This window comes from Neomonachus schauinslandi, chromosome 8, assembly GCF_002201575.2.
Source record: "Neomonachus schauinslandi chromosome 8, ASM220157v2, whole genome shotgun sequence".
NCBI lineage: Eukaryota > Metazoa > Chordata > Mammalia > Carnivora > Phocidae > Neomonachus > Neomonachus schauinslandi.
Window position 1 is genome coordinate 51,705,664 of NC_058410.1, and position 21,907 is coordinate 51,727,570.

Below are 21,907 nucleotides of genomic sequence, written 5' to 3' on the forward strand. Positions count from 1 at the left end.
GTCCCTTGCCAACTTCAGAATCAGAATGCTGACCAGCGTATAGATGCTAAAATTCATACTTGACTGCTACATGCTTGCAAAATAGTCACAGAGCTTTATCATACCTACATCCTCTGACTCCTCCCATCTGCCACCTTTAACTTCATCCTAATCTCCTCTGACTGGTATTCAACATTCAGAATGGCATTCGGATACTGTATAAAGTGCCTCTTGACCAGAGCAGAAATACGTAAGGAGGTCACAAAGTAACGCCCACAGGAAAATGTGAGGGAAAGTAGAAAACCATTGATGGTTGCCTCACGATTTTCTTTCTCAAACGCCGTGCTATTTTTTGTTCCCCACTTGGAAAGCTCTTCTCTAGCATGGCTGACTCCTTCTCATTCATCAAATGTCAGCTCAGATGCCCCCAACTCTGAAAGAGCTTGGTCCATCTATCAGAGGGTGCTCCTCTCGACCCCACTGCCCCCTCTTCCTGTGGTTTTCCTCCTGGCACCCACAAGTTAGAGATGTAGATTAACTCTTTTGTCCGCCTGTTTATTGCCTGTTTTGTTCCCTGAGCAGCACAGTTCCTGGCACAAAGGCAGCATCCATGTAATAATCACTGAATGAATGAACGAATGAACAGGAAACTTGCATGACACTAATATGTAGGGTAGGTTGTGTGTGCTATATGTCTCCCCTCAGGCTCCACCTCTGAAATCCATAGGTATTCTCAGTCTCCTTAGGGTCTATTTACCATAAATCAACTTGAAAATAGGTGCTCACATTTTCCTCCTTTTGGTCATTTCCAAGAACAACATTTACAAGTCAGTAAATAGCCAGAGGAAATGGTTGTCTTTTCTTTTCTTTTTCCCTCCAATTTAACACTGGGCAACTGCATTCAAAACAGACTTTGGTGAAAGCCGAGGCTGCATATCATCATACCCTGACTTTCTACCTCATGTGCAAATGGAGGGAAGCAGTAACAGAGAACGGCAGGAAGTGTTAGTTCTCTCCACGGTGTAGCTGGGCTCCTTCTTCACATTGTGGCTCTTAGTGTTTTCTGCCTTTCAACAGAAAACTGAGCCATCATCTCCTGCTCTTGCCCTGCACTTTCTGCTTTTCCCTGGTAGCCTCCTTTGTCCCCTAAGTCCCCATGGGCACTGCTACAATTCTGGCCTGCTGGTCCAGCCAGACCCTAGACCATCACTTCTCCGTGACTTCAAACACGAAGCTCTTCACCTCTGACTCCTTCTTCCATTGCCTCCTACCTCTCCCTTACTCATATTCACCTCTTTTCACCCTCATCTAGCCCCCCCCCAGGAATTTAATTGCCCTTATTCTCTCAGTCAAGGAGGAAAACAGACTTGTGGTGGCCCTCGAATGTTAAACCCAGAATCTCAGGTAAAGAGGGTTATATCAGGATCAAGAGCCAGACTGTCCAGGATCTTAGGAGAAGAGGTCTTATTTAGGGATAAGGGCTGACTCTGTCTTTGACCTCCCTTCTTTCCTACTCCCTACCTCCTTCCCCTTAAGGTTGGTTCAAGAAGCGAAAGAACTGGATGTTTTTAAATGTCCCCTTGTGAAATACAAATCAAAACCACAATGAGATACCACCTCACACCAGTCAGAATGGCTAAAATCAACAAGTCAGGAAACGACAGATGTTGGCAAGGATGTGGAGAAAGGAGAACCCTCTTACACTGTTGGCGGGAACGCAAGCTAGTGCAGCCATTCTGGAAAACAGTGTGGAGGTTCCTCAAAATGTTAAAGATAGAACTACCCTATGACCTAACAATCACACTACTGGGTATTTACCCCAAAGATACAAATGTAGTGATCCAAAGAAGCACCTGCACCCCAATGTTTATAAGAGCAATGTCCACAATAGCCAAACTATGGAAAGAACCCAGATGTCTATCAACAGCTGAATGGATAAAGAAGATGTGGTATATATATACAACACAATATTACACAGCCATCAAAAAATGAAATCTTGCCATTTGCAATGACATGGATAGAACTAGAGGGTATTATGCTAAGTGAAATAAGTCAGTCAGAGAAAGATAATTATACGATCTCAGTGATATGTGGAATTTAAGAAACAAAACAGAGGATCATAGGGGAAGAGAGGAAAGAATATTTCCTTTTATAGTTTTACTTTATTCTTTGAAGATGATTTCCTTTATTAATTCATAATTAATATGAACCTCTTTTTTTTTAAAGATTTTATTTTTTATTTATTTATTTGAGAGAGAGAGAATGAGAGAGAACACATGAGAGGGGATAGGGTCAGAGGGCAAAGCAGACTCCCTGCCGAGCAGGGAGCCCGATGCGGGACTCGATCCAGGGACTCCAGGATCATGACCTGAGCCGAAGGCAGTCGCTTAGCCAACTGAGCCACCCAGGCGCCCTAATTCGTGAACTTCTTAAACAACAAAATCATTTGGTGCCAAGTCTAGTGAAGAAGACAAATGTTTAAGAGGGAGACCAACCGTAAGAGACTCTTAATCACAGGAAACAAACTGAGGGTTGCTGGGGGGAGGGGGGATGGAGGGATGGGGTAACTGGGTGATGGGCATTAAGGAGGACATGTGATGTAATGAGCACTGAGTATTATATAAGACTGATGAATCACTGAACTCTACCTCTGAAACCAATAATACATTATATGTTAATTAATTGAATTTAAATAAAAAAATGTTTTAAAAAATCCCCTTATTAGTATAAGGTCTTCCTGGTGACATATATCTCATTGTGAAATGGCAATGGATAGGAAAAATGTGGCCATTTTCTCAACTCTGGCAGGATGCTAGCTGAGGAGTGTCACTGGTAGTTGCATGCCTGTCAGGGAATTCAGGGAGATCCACGCCATGATATGCTGTCTCTGTTCCTGATCTGTTTGGCCAACTCATTTTTTATTAGATTCTCCAGATCCTTATCTAAACAGGTTGAAAAGTTATAGAAGTTTTGGGGTGTGTGTGTGTGTACACATGCATGTACTTATGTGTTTGCTTCCAGCCAATCTGTAACTCATTTAGGTTTCACTTTCTCCCATACCCAGCCTGGGATGATGGACCATGACAGTGCTTCCTCTCTAGCATTCTACTAAACTTCTTCATACCTTTGACTTTATGTATAATTTCTACAATTATCTTTAGGGGTGAAAATAATAGGATTATTATGCAGATTGGGCTCACTAAAAGTCATGCCCTCTTACTTCAACTGGGCCCTCTAGCTACACGGTCATCCTTATATTCTTTTCTCATTGGTGGCCCTATGGCATTCCCCACAGTGATCCACCTCCTCACATGTCACTTCCATCTTGCATCTCACTAATGCAGGCATCTTCTCCCTCTCTTCTCTCTCTCTGAGACAGCCAGGGCCATGTACAAGTGAGCACATCTTATCCTTTTGTACCTGACAATTCTTATTCACCTCAAGGGAAGTGATGCCACTCTCCCTTTCTCAAAATTACTCCTTCAACTGGTTTCTTCATCCCATCCCCTCCTCTTTGGCCAGGGTCATCTGTTTCTCAAATTTACCCTTTCATATCTTCTATCTCTTCTTCTCCACTGCTTATTCCTCCCAGACCATAAACATATTGAGTCTTTCCATCTTAAATAAGCAAAGGAAATAAAACTCTTCCCTTAGAGCAACAAACAAACAATAGCAGATTATTCAAAAATGTGACAGCACCATTGTAAAGACAAATATCCAATAGGTTTGTGTAGAAATTGCCTTTCATTGCCAAACTTCAGGCCTATCTTATGTAGCAGCTATCTAGCTGGCTTCCCTGCCTCCAATCTCTCCCTCTTCCAATCCACCTTGCTGCCATATCAATCTTCCTAAAAAATACAACTTTGTATATATCACTTCCCTTATAGGATAAAGCACAAATTCCTTTGTCTGAAATTTATGGACATTCATAACTTTCTCTCTCCTCCCCCTTAAAAAAACTTCTCTTCCCCATATTTCCACATGAATCTTTTACTCCACCAAACTGGCCTTGAACACTCCACACACAGTGTCTCCTCTGCATTGTTGTTCATGCTTCCCTCCTACATAATGTGCTTCCGTCTCCACCACCACTTCCCTGAGCCCCACGATTCCTTCAAACCCAGTTCAGTTTCCTCCTCCTTCAAAAGGCCTTTCCCAAAAGAACGAACCCTGGGGGGACCACTTTGCCTCTACACACTCACAATATTTAACAATTGTCCAGCTTATTGGTGTTTAGCACTAGAGTGTGCAGCTTTGCATTGGTATGTAGTGGTTAAGTATATGTCCCAGCAGCAATATCTTATATTATACCTCTTTATATCCCTCTTTTTAATTAGCATTTAATCTTTTTTATAACAAAAACAAACCTGGCTGGGTAATGAAGCCTTTATGGGGAGGGTCTCTGAAAAACTACCAAAGTAAATGTCTAAGGTCTACACACAGATAGTGAGTTGACCAGAAAGGCATGTTGGTTATTTCTTCCTGTTATACCTGGTAGAGGTTGATGTTGCTATAAATATTCTCCCAGATGTGGTCATAATTGCACTGATGCAAATCCTGGGAAGCCATGAAAGTTGGATGAGATGGAGCCAGCATGACTGTCTTTGCAGCATGGTCTTGGAGCACTTGCTTTACTCGCTCAGGCCTGGAAATCTCAAGTAGAACAAGAAGAAAAGGAATGGTTCAGTAAAGGGTTATTCCCTTCTTCTCAGCAAGAATTTGGTCATATATACACAAATAAGAAATAAGCCCCAGGTGGGGCTTTATTCAGTTAAAAAATAAAATCAGACTCAAACATCACGATTCCCTTTGGTATGTCCATCCATTCAACATTGTAAGTATTTATTTATTTATTATTTTTAATTTTATTATGTTATGTTAGTCACCATACAATACAGCATTAGTTTTTGATGTAGTGATCCACAATCCATTGTTTTCGTATAATACCCAGTGCTCCATGCAGTATGTGCCCTCCTTAATACCCATCATGGGGCTAACCAATCCCCCCTCCCCCCTCCCCTCCAAAACCCTGCTTGTTTCTCAGGTCCATAGTCTCTCATGGTTCATCTCTCCCTCCAATTCCCCCCCCCCAATTTTTCCCTTCCTTCTCTTAATGTCCTCCCTGTTACTCCTTCTGTTCCACAAATAAGTGAAACCATATGATAATTGACTTTCTCTGCTTGACTTATTTCACTTAGCATAATCTCCTCCAGTCCCATCCATGTTGATGTAAAAGTTGGGTATTCATCTTTTCTGATGGCTGAGTAATATTCCATTGTATATGTGGACCACATCTTCTTTATCCATTCATCTGTTGAAGGGCATCTCGGCTCTTTCCACAGTTTGGCTATTGCGGACATTGCTGCTATGAACATTGGGGTGCATATGGCCCTTCTTTTCACTACATCTGTGTCTTTGGGGTAAATACCCAGTAGTGCAATTGCTGGGTCAGAGGGTAGCTCTATTTTTAAATTTTTGAGGCACCTCCACACTGTTTTCCAAAGTGGCTGTGCCAACTTGCATTCCCACCAACAGTGTAAGAGGGTTCCCCTTTCTCCACAACCTCTCCAACATTTGTTGTTTCTTTCCCTGTCCATTTTGGCCATTCTAACTGGTGTAAGGTGGTATCTCAGTGTGGTTTTGATTTGGATTTCCCTGATGGCTAATGATGATGAACATTTTTTCATGTGTCTGTTAGCCATTTGTATGTCTTCTTCAGAGAAGTGTCTGTTCATCTCTTCTGCCCACTTTTTGACTTGATTATTTGTTTTTTGGGTGTTGAGTTTGAGAAGTTCTTTATAGATTTTGGATACCAGCCCTTTATCTGTAGTGTCATTTGCAAATATCTTCTCCCATTCTGTGGGTTGCCTCTTTGTTTTGTTGACTGTTTCCACTGCTGTGCAGAAGCTTTTTATCTTGATGAAGTCCCAAAAGTTCATTTTTGCTTTTGTTTCACTAGCTTTTGGAGATGTATCTTGAAAGAAGTTGCTGTGGCCGATGTCAAAGAGGTTACTGCCTATGTTCTCCTCTAGGATTTGCATGGATTCCTGTCTCACATTGAGGTCTTTCATCCACTTTGAGTTTATCTTTGTGAATGGTGTTAGAGAATGGTCGCGTTTCATTCTTCTGCATGTGGCTGTCCAATTTTCCCAGCACCATTTATTGAAGAGACTTTTTCCCACTGCATGTTTTTTCCTGCTTTGTCAAAGATTATTTGACCATAGAGTTGAGGGTCCATATCTGGGTTCTCTATTCTGTCCCACTGGTCTGTATGTCTGTTTTTGTGCCAGTACCATGCTGTCTTGGTGATCACTGCTTTGTAATATAGCTTGAAATTGGGCAACGTGATGCCCCCAGCTTTGTTTTTCTTTTTCAACATCTCCTTGGCGATTCGGGGTCTTTTCTGATTCCATACAAATTTTAGGATTGTTTGTTCCAGCACTTTGAAAAATGTCATTGGAATTTTGATCGGGACGGCATTGAAGGTATAGATTGCTCTGGGTAGCATAGACATTTTAACAATGTTTATTCTTCCGATCCATGAGCATGGAATATTTTTCCATCTTTTTGTGTCTTCTTCAATTTCTTTCATGAGTGTTTTGTAGTTCCTAGAGTATAGATCCTTTATCTCTTTGGTTAGGTTTATTCTGAGGTATCTTATGGTTTTTGGTGCTATTGTAAATGGAATCGTTTCTTTAATTTCTCTTTCAACAGTTGCGTTGTTAGTGTATAAGAAAGCAACTGATTTCTGTGCATTGATTTTGTATCCTGCCACATTACTGAATTGCTGGATGAGTTCTAGTAATTTGGGGGTGGAGTCTTTTGGGTTTTCCACATAAAGTATCATGTCATCTGCAAAAAGAGAGAGTTTGACTTCTTCTTTGCCAATTTGAATACCTTTTATTTCTTTTTGTTGTCTGATTGCTGTTGCTAGGACTTCTAGTACTATGTTGAACAACAGTGGTGAGAGTGGGCACCCTTGACGTGTTCCTGATCTTCAGGGAAAGGCTCTCAGCTTTTCCCCATTGAGGATGATATTCGCTGTGGGTTTTTCATAGATGGATTTTATGAGCTTGAGGAATGTTCCCTCTATCCCTATACTCTGGAGAGTTTTAATCAGGAAAGGATGTTGTATTTTGTCAAATGCTTTTTCTGCATCAATTGAGAGGACCACATGGTTCTTCTCCCTCCTCTTATTAATGTGTTCTTTCACATTGATTGATTTGTGAATGTTGAACCACCCTTGCATCCCGGGGATAAATCCCACTTGGTCGTGGTAGATGATCCTTTTAATGTATTGTTGGATCGGTCTGAAATTCTCCTTTTTGATGGGGTCTTTGCCTGGTTTGGGGATTAAGGTAATGCTGGCCTCATAGAATGAGTTTGGAAGTTTTCCTTCTGTTTCTATTTTTTGAAACAGCTTCAGTAGAATAGGTATTATTTCTTCTTTGAATGTTTGGTAGAATTCCACAGGGAATCCATCAGGCCCTGGACTCTTGTTTTTGGGGAGGTTTTTGATCACTGCTTCAATCTCGTTACTGATTATTGGCCTATTCAGGTTGTCAATTTCTTCCTGTTTCAGTCTTGGCAGCTTATAGGTTTCCAGGAAGGCCTCCATTTCATCCAGATTGCTCAGTTTATTGGCATATAGTTGTTGATAATAATTTCTAATAATTGTTTCTATTTCCTTGGTGTTGGTTGTGATCTCTCCCCTTTCATTCATAATTTTATTAACTTGGGTCCTTTCTCTCTTCTTTTGGATAAGTCTGGCCAGTGGTTTATCAATCTTATTAATTCTTTCAAAGAACCAACTTCTAGTTTCATTGATCTGATCTACTGTGTTTCTGGTTTCTAATTCATTGATTTCTGCTCTAATTTTAATTATTTCTCTTCTAATGCATGGCTTAGGCGTCGTTTGTTGCTTTTTCTCTAGTTCTTTAAGGTGTAGAGTTAGTTGGTGAATTCAGGATTTTTCTGTTTTTTTTGGGTGAGGCTTGGATGGCTATGTATTTCCCCCTTAGGACCGCCTTTGCAGTATCCCATGGGTTTTGGACCGATGTGTTTTCGTTCTCATTGATTTCCATGAATTGTTTAAGTTCTTCTTTGATTTCTTGGTTGACCCAAACATTCTTGAGCAGAGTGGTCTTTAGCTTCCAAGTGTTTGAATTTCTGCCAAATTTTTTCTTGTGATTGAGTTCCAGTTTTAGAGCATTGTGGTCTGAGAATATGCAGGGAATAATCTCAATCTTTTGGTATCGGTTGAGACCTGATTTGTGACCCAGTATAAGGTCTATTCTGGAGAAAGTTCCATGTGCGCTCGAGAAGAATGAGTGAGTATTCTGTTGTTTTAGGGTGGAATGTTCTGTAAATATCTATGAGGTCCATCTGGTCCAATGTATCATTCAAAGCTCTTGTTTCCTTGTTGATTTTCTGCTCAGATGATCTGTCCATTGCTGAGAGTGGAGTATTGAGGTCTCCTACAATTAACGTATTGTTATCAATATGACTCTTTATTTTGGTTAACAGTTGGCTTATGTAGATGGCTGCTCCCATGTTAGGGGCATAGATATTTACAATTGTTAGATCTTCTTGTTGGATAGACCCTTTAAGAATGATGTAGTGGGGCGCCTGGGTGGCTCAGTTGGTTAAGCGACTGCCTTCGGCTCAGGTCATGATCCTGGAGTCCCCGGATCGAGTCCCACATCGGGCTCCCTGCTCGGCGGGGGGGTCTGCTTCTCCCTCTGACCTTCTTCCCTCTCGTGCTCTCTGTCTCTCATTCTCTCTCTCAAATAAATAAATAAATAAATAAATAAATAAATAAATAAAAGAATGATATAGTGTCCTTCTGTGTCTCTTATTACAGACTTTACTTTAAAATCTAATTTGTCTGATATAAGAATTGCTACCCCAGTTTCTTTTGAGGTCCGCTGGCATGGAAGATGGATCTCCATCCCTTCACTTTCAGTCTGGATGTATCTTTAGGTTCAAAATGAGTCTCTTGTAGACAGCATATGGACGGGTCCTGTCTTTTATCCAATCTGCAACCCTGTGCCGTTTTATGGGAGCATTTAGGCCATTCATGTTGAGAGTGATTATTGAAAGATATGAATTAATTGTCATCATGTTGCCTGTGAAGACGTTGTTTTTATAGATTGTCCCTGTAAATTTCTGTTGTAGATCATTCTTGGGGTCTTTCTCCTTTTATAGAACCCCCCTTAATATTTCTTGCAGGGCCGGCTTAGTGGTCACATATTCTTTCAACTTCTGCTGGTTGTGGAAGCTCTGCATCTCTCCATCCATTCTAAATGAAAGCCTTGCCGGATAAAGTATTCTTGGCTGCATGTTCTTCTCATTTAGTACCCTGAATATGTCTTGCCAGGCCTTTCTGGCTTGCCAGGTCTCTGTGGACAGGTCTGACGTTATTCTGATGTTCCTCCCTCTGTACGTAAGGAATCTCTTCCCCCTAACTGCCCTTAAGATGGTTTCCTTGGTTCTAAGATTTGCAAGTTTTACTATTACATGCCGGGGTGTTGGCCTGTTTTCCTTGATCTTAGGAGGGGTCCTCTCTGCCTCTAGGACTCGAGTGTTTGTTTCATTCCCCAGATTAGGGAAGTTCTCAGCTATGATTTGCTCAAATACATCTTCTAGCCCTCTCTCACTCTCCACTCCCTCCGGGATTCCAATTATTCTGACATTGGAACACCTCATGGTGTCACTTATTTCTCTGATTCTATTTTCATGGATTCTGAGTTGTTTTCCCTGGCCTCCTCTTTTCCCTTTTTATCTATTATACTGTCTTCCAGATCGCTTATTCTCTCTTCTGTCTCAGTTACCCTAGCTGTTAGATTATCTAGATTGGATTGGATCTCATTGATAGCATTTTTAAGTTCTGCCAATTCACCTTTTATTTCTGCCCTTAGAGACTCTATGTTGCCAGTAATTGATTTCTCCATTGTAGCCATTGTCTTCACAATTGCTAGCCTGAATTCCATCTCCGACATCTTGGTTATATCTGCATCCATTTGTAAATCTGCAGCATAAGTCATAATCTCTGAGTCTTTTCTGTTTTGGGGGCTCCTCCTCCTAGTCATTCTGTTGATGGGTGTTTGAGGGAATGTATAGAGTCCAAATTATTGACCCGAACCCAAGCAAGATGCACCTGTTTTCTTGGGACCTTAGGGTTGCTGGCCTCTTGTTTTCCCAGCCTGTCTTCTGGGGGAGGGGCCTGCCGCGCTGTTACTCAGGCAACCCTGTTTGGGCGGAGTTGCCCTGCGCCCCTGTGGCGGGGGATGGGCTCAGTGGGAATCAGTCTTTGGGGCTTTTGTTCTCTGGCGCCTTTCCCTGGGGGCTTTCCGAGTCTCTTCCGGGAGTCAGAGCAGAAGAGACCGTTTCCAACCCTCTGCCTCAGAGCAGAGAGACCTCAGTATGTTCTTCAGTGAGCTCTCCAGGCCACACTGTCTCCGTTTCTGTCCGTGCTGCTATAAACTGCAGTGTCCTGGGTTGTGCGCCCCTCTGCAGCGCTCCCAGTCCTGCCTCCAGGTCGGGGCACATCTCTGCCCTTTCTGCTTCTAAAACCACCAGCCACTCCCAGTTCGCGTGCGGGCACGCACGACTCCGCCGCTTGGGGTCCTGTCCCGGGGACTGCAGTTCGCGTGTGCTCGACTCCGCCACTCAGGGTTTCCACCCCGGAGGTTGCAGTTCACCGGCGGGACCCCGGCGCACCAGGTTTCCGTCTCGGAGGCTGCAGTCCGTGTGCGCGCGACCGTCGCTCCGGGTTTCTGTCCCCGCAGCTGCGGTTCGCTTGGGCGCGACCCCACCGATCTGGTCCTCCACCCCGGGGGCTGCCCTAAAGTCCTTTCCCAATGCTACGGGTCTGCAAATCTGTGCCCGTCCGCAGCGGGCGAGGCTGTCACTCACCGGCGGTGTAGGATCCCCACGTCCAGGCACCCTCCCGCCTCCGTTTATCCTCCGATATCTGCCCGCAGAATCACGGCTCTCATCTTCGTATCTCAAAACCAACCGCCTGTGATATTCTGTTTGTAGAGATCCAGATCTTCTTACATCTGAGGCTGGTTTCGTGGGTGCTCAGAGTGGTCTGGTAGATATCCAGCTCAATTCCGGGGACCAGTTGAAATAGGGTCCCCTACTCCTCCGCCATCTTTCCCCCCTCCCAACCATTGTAAGTATTTAAATACACATAGCAGCTCATTTAAAATTCCGTGACAACCCTCTAAACACAATAGCAGATTGTACCCCCACAAGTGCGGTGGCACCAATAAAAAGATAAACACCCATCATTTTGGGTACAAACTCTGTTTGCTACTAGGAAGCTGCCAGCAGATGGAGGAAGAGGAAACTGAGTAGTATGAGGAAAGCACAGGATTTGTAAGGACACGGGCCTTGGCTTGTATCTCTGCTGAAATCCTGACTTCACCACACAGAGCAGGACAAGTCAATCTAATAAGAACACTAATGATGTCTCTCCCAGGATTGCTGCAAGAATGCCTGGCATGTAATAGGTACTGAATAAATGTTCCTTCTCTTCTGGAGGTAAAGGATCAAATAATAGTCACAGAGTTGAATTTCAACAGCAGCGATACATGTATTATGGTATTTCAGTCATTTTAATATCACAAAGAACTTCAAATATCATTTAGTCCAATCCCTACCAAATCCTAATGGCATTTTTTTGCAGAAGTAGAAAAATTCATCCTAAAATTCATATGAAATCTCAAAGGACACCAAATAACCAATGTAATTTTAAAAAAGAAGAACAAAATTGGAGAACTCACATTTTCTGCTTTCAAACCATATTACAAAGCTACAGTAATCAAAATGGCATGGTACTGGAATAAATTGGGTATATAGACCACAGAATAGAATAGAGAGCCTAGAAATAAATGCTCGAGTATATGGTCAAATGATCTTAGACAAGAAAGTTAATACCATTCAACAGAGATGGGACAGTCTCTTCAACAAATGATTCTAGGAAAACAGGATATCCATGTGCAAAATAATGAAGTTAAATCTTTATCATCCACCATATACAATAAATTAACTCATAATGGATTAAAGATCTAAACATAAGACCTAAAACTACAAAACTCTCAGATAAAAACGGGAAAATCTTCATAACAATGAATTTGGCAATGATTTCTTGGATATGACACCAAATGCACAGGCAAAAAAAAAGCAAAAATAGACAAATGTGACTATATAAAACTTTAAAACTTCTGTACATCAAAGTATACAATTAACAGAGTGAAAAGGCAGCTTATAGAATGAGGGAATATATTTGCAAATTATATATCTGATAAGGGGTTAATACCCAGAATATATAAAGAACTCCTACAGCTCAACAACAACAATAAAAATCAAATAACCCAATTAAAAAATGGTCAAAGGACTTCTATAGACATTTTTCCAAATATGATATACAAATGGCTGATAACCATATGAAAAGATTCTCAAAATCACTAATCATCAGAGAAATGCAAAGCAAAAACAAAATGAGATTATCTCCTTATCCATTAGGATGGCTAATAACAAGAAGAAGGAGGAGGAGGGGGAGGAGGAGGAAGGAAGGAAGGAAGGAAGGAAGGAAGGAAGGAAGGAAGGAAGGAAGGAAGGAAGGAAGGAAGGAAATAGCAAGTGCTGCTGAGAATGCAGGGAAATTGGCTCACTGTTGGTAGTATTGCCAAATGCTGCAACTGCTATGGAAAATAGTATGGAGATTCCTCAAAAAATTAAAAACAGAATTACCTTATGATCTAGCAATTCTACTTCTGGGTTTATATCCATAAGATTTGTAAGCAGGATTTCAAAGAAGTATTTATATATCCATGTTCATAGCAGCATTATTCACAACAGCCATGAAGTGGAAGAAACCCAAATGTCCATCAACAAATAGATTTTTTAAAAACGTGGTGGATATACACAAGGGAATATTATTCAGCCTTAAAAAGGAAGGAAATTCTGATATATCCTACAACATGGGTGAACCTGGGTGGGTAAAGTAAGCCAGTCATAAAATGACAAATACTGTCTGATTTCACCAATAGGTGGTACCTAGAGTAGTCAAATTCATAGAGACAGAAATTAGAATGGTGGTCGCCAGGGACTAGGGGGAGGGAAGAATGAGGAGTTATTGTTTAATGGGTAAACAGTTTCAGTTTGCCGGAGAAAGAATTCTGGAGATGGATGGTGGTGATGATTACCCAACAATATGGATGTACTTAATGCCACTGAACTATACACTTAAAAATAGTTAAAATAGTAAAGTTGATGTTATGTGTATTTTACCACCATTTAAGAAAAGAGGGGAAAAATAATATAAAGAGGTCCCATGTACTCTTCACTCCATTTCCCCCAATGTTAACATCTTGCAAAACCATACTACAGTATCACAACCTGGATATTGACTTTGATACAGTCAACTTATAGATAAGATCCATCACCACAAAGATCCCTTATGTTGTTGTTCTTTTATAGCCATACTCCTTTCCCTTCCTCACCAGTCTCCCCTTAACCCTTACAATTCACGAATCTATCCTCATTTCTCTACTTAGTCATTTCAAGAGCATTGTATAAATGAACTCCTACAGTCTTTATGGGACTGACTCTTTTTCACTCATAGAGTTCTCTGGATATTCATCCAGGCTCTTGGGTATATCACTAGTTTGTTCTTTTTTTACAGCTGACTGGTATTCTATGGTATGGGATATACCATGATTAGTTTACTTGCCCCGTGAAATACATCTGTGTTGTTTCCATTTTTGGCTATTATGAATAAAGCTGGTAGAATGTTCGTGAAAAAAAAATGGGGAGAGGAAATCTGGTCACATGCTACCACATGGATAGATCTTGAGGACATTGTCCTAAGTGAAATAAGCCAGTCATAAAAAGACTAATACTGTATGAGTCCACTTATATGAGGTATGTAAAGGTAGTCAAATTCAGAAACAGAAAGTAGAATGGTGGTTATTAGGGGCTGTGGGGAGGAGGAAGTAGGGAATTGTTGTTTAATAGGTACAGAGTTTCAGTTTGCCAAGATGAAAAAGTTCCAGTAGATTGGTTTCACAACAGTGCGAATATACTGAACACCACTAAACTGTGCACTTAAAATGATTAAGATGAGAAATTTTATCCCATGTGCTTTTTACCACAGTAAAAATAAGATAATTTCATCCAGTATTTTTATTTCACAGATGAGGAAACAAACTCAAGGAGATTGTGCGATTAGATCAATATCACACACTTAGTGCCAAAGCTGGAAAAATTGTTACTTTCTATTGAAAATTAACAGTATTATAAAATTTTGGCAATTAGATTAGAAAGTTCCAAAAAAGTCTTCATAGAGAATCCATGGCTAACATTTCTTAAAAAGGAAAGAAAATTCAATTTTCTGAGAATGATTTTAGCAAGAATTTTATCTACAAGGGAAGATGGCAATTTTCTTACCTTCAAAAACTTTGCTTGGAGTTGCATTAATACATCTATTCTTCTCCGTTCTTTTAGTTTGGTCAAAATCTTCTTTTGCCAAGGATCACATTTTGGCTTAATCTAGTGGACAAACATGTTCACACAAAGTTACAACATAACAGAATAGTTCTCAATAAAAGTTGCAAGCAAAGAGATTCAAGGACCTTCTGAAATGGGATTTAGCCTTAGCACTAGAAAGTTTGTTAGAGCATGTGAAGTCTTGGAAAGGGTCTTCATGGGTCCATGGATCCATGGAGGGAGATGGCAGGGCAGTTCCTGTTGGTGCCTGGCCTATGAGATGCATTAGCTTCATCTGCGATGACACAGCACCATCCATGAGCAGGAGGGACCCTAAATCCATCAGCGTAGGACACCACACTTGACTTATAGGGCAAGAGAAGTTCTCCTTCAAAGACTCCACATGTAAAATTTTACCTTACCCGTTAACAGGGCATATTTCAAAATTTAGTTCTATAGCTCTGAATACACCAATATACTTATAACTTTCAAACTTATATCTAGCTCTAAGCTCCAGTATGTGATATCCAACTATCTCCTTGATATCTATAGGTGGAAGGCAAATGTAAAAATCTAGAAGAGAAAGTCTGGCTTTCCCTACACCAATCACCTATTTGCTCAAGCCCCGTTACTTAGGAGTAATTTTTGATTTCTCTCCTTTCCTTCCATTCATCTTTATCACGTAAGACTTTTCTTTCCTACACAATATAGCTGATCCTCATTATTCATGGATTTTGTATTTGCAAATTTTTCTCACTAAAATTTATTTGTAACCCCAAAATCAATCCTGGCAGATCTATTCTGGTTATTCATGGGTATGCAAAAAATGGTGAAAAATTTGAATCACCCAACTCCACATTCCCAGCTGAGGTCATACAAGGCAACATTCAACCTTCTTTTTCAGCTTTCATTCTATAAACAAGTGTCCTTTTTGTGGTCTAGTTAATGATATGTTTCTATATTTTTGTGTTTTTTTGTTGGTGAATTCGATGTTTAAAGTGGCCCCTAAGTGTAGTGCTGAAGTGTTGCCTAGTGTTCCTAAGTACAGGAAGACTGTGATATGTCTTATGGAAGAAATATTTATGTTTGATATGCTTTGGGCATGAGTCATAGTGGTATTGGCGATAAGATCAATGTTAATGAATCAAAAACATGTATTAAAGTATATTTAAACAGAAATACACATAAAGCAAGGTTATGTATCCATCAGTTGATGAACCTAACCTTGTATTTCCCCTAGGAGAGATGGCTCAGTATTTGTTAATTCAATGTTTGTGGCAACTTTATAGAAGAGCTGCCCCAAACAATGAGGATCAATTATACTTACCACTACCCAAAATCACCTTGTTTAATCTGCTTACTTGTGCACTGTTTGTGAATTGCGTATCTCCAGAACCAAGGGTCATTCCTGACACATAGTATATACTCAGTGAATAGTTTTTGACTCAAAAGCTGGATTTATACAACTCAATTATACCCTTGAGTGTTATTCTTGGTTCTAGCCAAGTAGCCAAGATCACTAACAAGAAGAATGGAGTTCTGACCCAACAGAGAGTACAGGAGTATGGGGACTTTCCAGAGAAGGCAGGTCAACATGGCTAACTTCAACGTAGACCCAAGGCAGGAAGGAGCTGCGGGAACCTGGTGTACAAGGCCAGGCACCTACCCTTGGTCCCAGGGGACAGTTTGCTTAGGGCATTGAAGAGAGGGGACAATAGGAATGTGACAGACCTGGTGCTGCCAGGTTGCCTGGCCTGCTTGGAGGATACTTTGTGACAGGTGACTGTCACCACAGGTCTCCTTACCTTTATAAAGGAAGTCCAGTTAGCTCTCTTTTTCAAGGCCATACCAGGTCCTGCCAAACCCAAATTCTCCACTTTAGCTATCTCCGCATCATAATCTGGAAATGTTTGCATTCTCTGTTGCTCCATGAAGATGCTTTGAAATTTTAGGGAAACCTAAATAGGATTAAGAAGAGAGTATGGAACCCAGAAAAAGTCTCAGATTGTAGGCCATTTCAAAAACAGCAATTGATTGCCTTTGAGACAGTCTTGAAGTTAAACTAATTCATAAAACATAACTCTGACAGTAACAGGCGTTGAATGTATTCAGCTGTGAGGCACGTGTATGCAGTCAGCTCATTACCATAGTTGTGTGTGTATGTTACTTGTTCTGAATATCTGCTCCAAAGATTGGAAATTATGTAATATATTTATTTATATGTGTTTTGAGATGGACCCTAAATAGGAAGCAAATTTGTCCACCATTAGAAATACATTCACTTTTTCTGGCCACCTGGTAAACTTGAAAATCTAAAGGTTAGATAAATCCTTGTTCCAGAATTCTAACCAGGATGTTGCTAGAGAGAAGGTTCCAAATGCTGGGACCTGTTAAAACTCTTTAAGGTACCTCAGCCAATTCCTTCACCTCTCATTTTCTGACTGAGGCTAATAGTGTTTTCTGTGACATAAATTTTCTCCTGCCAAATGTAGAACACTTCTTCCTTCTTTCTCTAGAGTGGGCCCAGGCTTACTGAGCCTGTGATAGCACCTTCCTCATTGCACTGGCCACAGTACATCATGATTTCCCCACAACTTGGTGAACTTCTTGAGCGCACAGACTATGAATCTTAAGAACCAACCACATGGTGATGGCTGCACAACAATGTGTTTGTAATTAATTCCACTAAACTGTGCATTTATGAATGGTTAAAATGGTCAGTCTTATATATATTTTATTACACATACACACACACATGCACAGAGATCCTACCACAGTGCTGGCACATACTAGGGCCTTAACAAAGGTTTCTGGAATGAGAGAGCAAGTTTAATGAGTCACAGAGCTAAAGATTCTTCCAGTTAATGCTGGTACCTTGTGGGCTGTGCTATCCAATGTTCTTGCCCCTAGCCACATGTGGCTGTTTAACATTTAAATTTGAATCATTAAAATTAAGTAAAATTTAAAATTTAGTTCTTCTGTTACACTGCCCACATTTCAAATGCTCAATAGCTGCATGGTTAACATACTGAACCGTGTAGATTCAGATCATGTCCATCAATGCAGGAAGATCAGACAGTGCTAGCCTAGGGCTAGGGTGGTCAAGTTTTTCTTAAAGGGCCAGATAGTAAATATTTTAGCCTTTGCAGACCATACATAGGTCTCTGTTGCAACTACTCAACTCTGCAGTTGTGGTATAAAAGCAGTCAAAGATAATATGTAAATGAATGGGTATGGGTGAATTCCAATAAAACTTTATTTTAAAAAACAAAACAAAACAGGTGGTGGACTGCAGGTTATACTTTGCTTATCCTGCTCTAAGGAATTAGAGAACCAGAATAAATAGTACCCAAATATAAGAACTCTTCCTACACATTAAAACAAACAAACAAACAAACAAACAAACAAACAAACTGTGCACAAGCATTGCACATAATAGTATTATAAGAAAGTCAGAAGTGGAAACTATCACTATATAAGGAAACAAGTTATTCTTTGGAGAGAAGTTTGCTCAACAGCCTCATGGTTTTTGTTATCATTGACGATAGTCTACTGTGTTATAATTTATTTGTATTTATTTTGACTCTTTTAAAACACCATCGTATTCCAATTCCAGTTTTCATCTATCATAACACTTGCTGATAATGAGGGTAAGGATACTCGCATAGAAGCGCTGTGTTGTAGAGGCGCCTGGGTGGCTAGTGCCTACAGCATCTGACTCTTGGTTTCAGCTCAGGTCATGATCTCATGGTCATGAGATTGAGCCTCTGTTGGGCTCTGCACTCATCTCAGAGTCTTTTTCAGATTCTCTCTCCCTCTTCCTCCTGCTCACACTTGTTTGCTCTCTCAAATAAATAAATAAAATCTTAAAAAAAAAAAAAAAGCGCTCTTCTGTAGATAGTGCTGCTGGAGATAATGAAAAGAAAGGCAAGAGCTAAAACATCATCACCTTCAAAGAAACTGGAGGACATGTGATACCACCGGTTTCAGGGAGTGTAAAGAGCCTGTGTTACATACAGAAATAATCCTAGTAAAATCATGTGGAATAAGCACACATGGAAGTGAAACCTGAATGTCAAGGCAAGTGGTGATAGAGAAGACAGTGGCTCCTTCTTACACAAAGAGCATTCAAAAACATTCAGATTTGATTTTTGCCTGTTTGGCTAAATCAGTTTACTACTTTTACCTAGCAAATATATATACTTGCAAATATTATATACCCAGAGCTAGAGAAATATCATTATTGTGGATGCTTTGGCTGAAAACTTTATATTATAAACTTGAAACTGTCTATACATAATCCTATTTTTCCCTTTGAAATAAGTTTTAACATGGCTTTTTTTTTTTTTAAAGATTTTACTTATTCATTTGAGACACAGAGATACAGAGAGAGAGAGCATGAGCAGGGGGAGAGGCAGAAGGAGAGGGAGAAGCAGGCTCCCCACTGAGCCAGGAGCCCGAGGTGGGGCTTGATCCCAGGACCCTGGGATCATGACCTGAGCCGAAAGCAGACGCTCAACCATCTGAGCCACCCAGGCGCCCCTTAACATGGCTTTTGTTAATATGAGGCTTTTTTAAAGGAAGTGCAACACTGTGTTATAGCAGAGCAGACTGCATGACTTGAAAAATCACTATGCAATATAAACTGTTTTGAATATATAAAGCATTTGCCAGTAGGAGAGCTATTACAACACATTGTGAGAATCAAAGGGCTCGAGACTCTAGACAGCTCCATTATGCAACTCTGCCAAATCTTGGCTACATTTACATCATCTACTACGGACTCTAACCTACTTTTTTCTTTAAATTCTGCAGAAAAATCAATCCTGCAATCCCTCTGCGTTGTATATTCAAGGGTCCCAGTTCTCTTAACAGAGGGGAGGTTCAACTGCCAATCTAAATCTCACCTATTACTATTATATTTTATCACTCTAGAAACAATTGTGGCAGAAGAGATATCCAACTTTGTGGCAAATAGTAGTGTTTTCTTTCATGAACACCTATCTTTGTATAAAAAAGAGTCCATCAAGTACCAAGTTAAAAAGTTCCATTTCCTGAGCAGGATCTCTCAGCTCCTCCACATCATAGGGGATATTGAAATGGGAGAGCAGGAGCCCCAGCTGAGGTGTCAGTTCTTCTCTTTCAGTCGTGTGTTGGGGCAGGAAAAAAACAGCTTCTGTTCTTGTCAGCCCTAAAACAATCCAAAATCAAGAGCATGAAGACCAGTAAACACTAGTCGGGGAGAGAAAATGGAGTGTCCTTTGAGATGAAATTGAGGCAGGATCTCCTCTGCTGACAGGGCCATTCTGCTTTGTCCAACCTTCTCTGCTATAATTTACAGATTGCACCACACTGGGCCACACCTATCTGACAAACATTTGATGCTGGATTTCTGGGGGAGGGAGCAAAACCACTCACCTTCACAAGGTCTATAGGAGAAACACAACAGACCCTTTGAAGAATGACTTAGTGGGAGGAGAACTACCCATAGTCCTTTGTGGTAAACTAAGAGCATGATTTATAAATTAAACAACAAATTAGAAGAAGGTGAGAGCCTTTATCTCCTTTTGCCTGACTCATTTCTGTTCATTTTTAAGGACCCAATTTGGACTCCCTTCCTTTGAGATGCCTTCCCTGATTCCCCACAACTAGGTTGGCTGTCTCTTCAGGTGCTCCTGTGTCACTCTGTACATATCCTAAGCAAATATGTCACTCAGAGTAGAAATCTAATTAGGTTTCTTAGTCATCTATAACACAAGATAAGGACAGGAAGATCATTAAATTGATTCAGATAAGGAAATTATTTTTCAAATATGTAATACTCAAACTGAAAGAGATCTTAGATATCACTTAATCTACAAGGTTTATTTTGGAGATGAATAAATTGAAGCCCAACGAGATGAAATGACCTAAACATGCAGGCCCACAGTGAAGCCCTGACAGAAACACATCTAGAACCCAGTACTCCCAACTTCAAGTTCATTGCTTCTTTTCCTCTCTCTTTATTTGCCAGTTATAAGGATGGAGATAATAATGGCTAAGAAAAGTGCATATTTTTTTCATCAGAAAGTATTAAATATTTGTTTATTAAGAAGATATAACTTCTTGGTATATAGAAAAATTTCAAGCAAGATCAAGTGACAAAATAACACATGTGCAAAGCCACAATCTTCTTTCTCCACATTACCTTAGGGGAAAGAAGACTAATTTCTTACCTGAAATGCTGGTATCCACCGAGCCTGGAGATGCAGAACCCTGGTTGTTAGGGTTCATGTCATTGACACAGACCTTTTCATTCTCCTGACCAGCCTCAGGGACTTCATCGACAGCTACACTCAGCACTTTGGAGATGGGCAAGTACTGGAGGGACTACAGAAAAGCATCACCAAGAGGCCAAATGTCAACTCTACTCTCACAGAAGCTTCTAGACTTAGGTTCAGGGGCAGCCCTTTGCTTTGATAAAGGAACCTGATAGTTGGGCCTGATATTACTGCTCAAACATGGGGTGCTAAATCTAGATCTGAGAGACCTGTTGCAGTCACCAATGTTAAGCAACCTTAACCTCCAAGTGGGTCTACACTGATCAAGCATCCCTAATGGACAAGACACTGTGTGAGGTGCTAGGGATACCAAGAAGAATTAAGCCATGGACCAACCTCAAAGAGTTTACAGTTTAGTGGGGAACAGAGACTTAGGAACAGAGTGTTATTATACCACATGACTGGGGAGAGAGGATTCAGAGGTAGACACCATAGTGACTGACTGGGGAAGGGGTGAAGTTAGGATGGTGGCCAGGTTTCTGGTTTGGGTAACTTCATGGATGGTGGTATCACTGAGATAAGCTGTAGAGGAGTAGGAAAAGGTTTAGGTGGCAAAATAATAATCTTTCTAAAATGAAAATAGGATCACATCACTCATTTCTGGTGCCTCTGGCCTGGGTTAGGGCTTCTCTTCTGTGACTCTCTTTACTCTGTGCTTATACTTATTCTATTCTTTCTTACCACGTTGTATTTCCATTAACTATTTGCTTGCCCATTTTCCTACCAACCTGGGACCCAGTTACTTTTCAGCAAAGACCGTATTTTTGCTTCATGGCCCTGGACATTTACCTGGCATATATTAGACCCTCATTAGATATTGCTGAATAAAAAAGTGGATCTAAATTGGACTTCATAAATTCTCAACAAGATGATGAAAACAAGAACTTGCAGAGTGAGTATGAAATAATACAACAGAGACATCTTTGAGAAAACTAGATTAATGGAGTGGTTTCATTAGAGCAAGATTTCAAAAGAAAAAGTTTTCAAAGGTTTCAAAGAAAAAAGCTAGTGGCTCATTATTTTCCTGTCATTTGTAGGGTAAGTAGAATACAGAAACAGTCACAATCCAAAAGTAGGTGACAGGTATGAAAAAACAATGCTGACCATCA

General features: G+C 40.6%; 1 protein-coding gene across 1 annotated transcript in view; it reads right to left on the reverse strand.

Annotated features, from left to right (window-relative positions):
- Positions 1 to 21,907, reverse strand: part of LOC110583534 (putative uncharacterized protein C6orf183) — a 37,789-nt gene that overhangs the window by 8,808 nt on the left and 7,074 nt on the right. Inside the window, exons 5-8 of the mRNA XM_021693586.1 lie at positions 20,694 to 20,847; positions 19,512 to 19,669; positions 16,284 to 16,436; positions 14,440 to 14,541 (exon numbers count right to left, since the gene is read on the reverse strand). Coding sequence (XP_021549261.1) covers positions 14,440 to 14,541; positions 16,284 to 16,436; positions 19,512 to 19,669; positions 20,694 to 20,847 — 567 coding nt within the window. The remainder of the gene's footprint in view (positions 1 to 14,439; positions 14,542 to 16,283; positions 16,437 to 19,511; positions 19,670 to 20,693; positions 20,848 to 21,907) is intronic.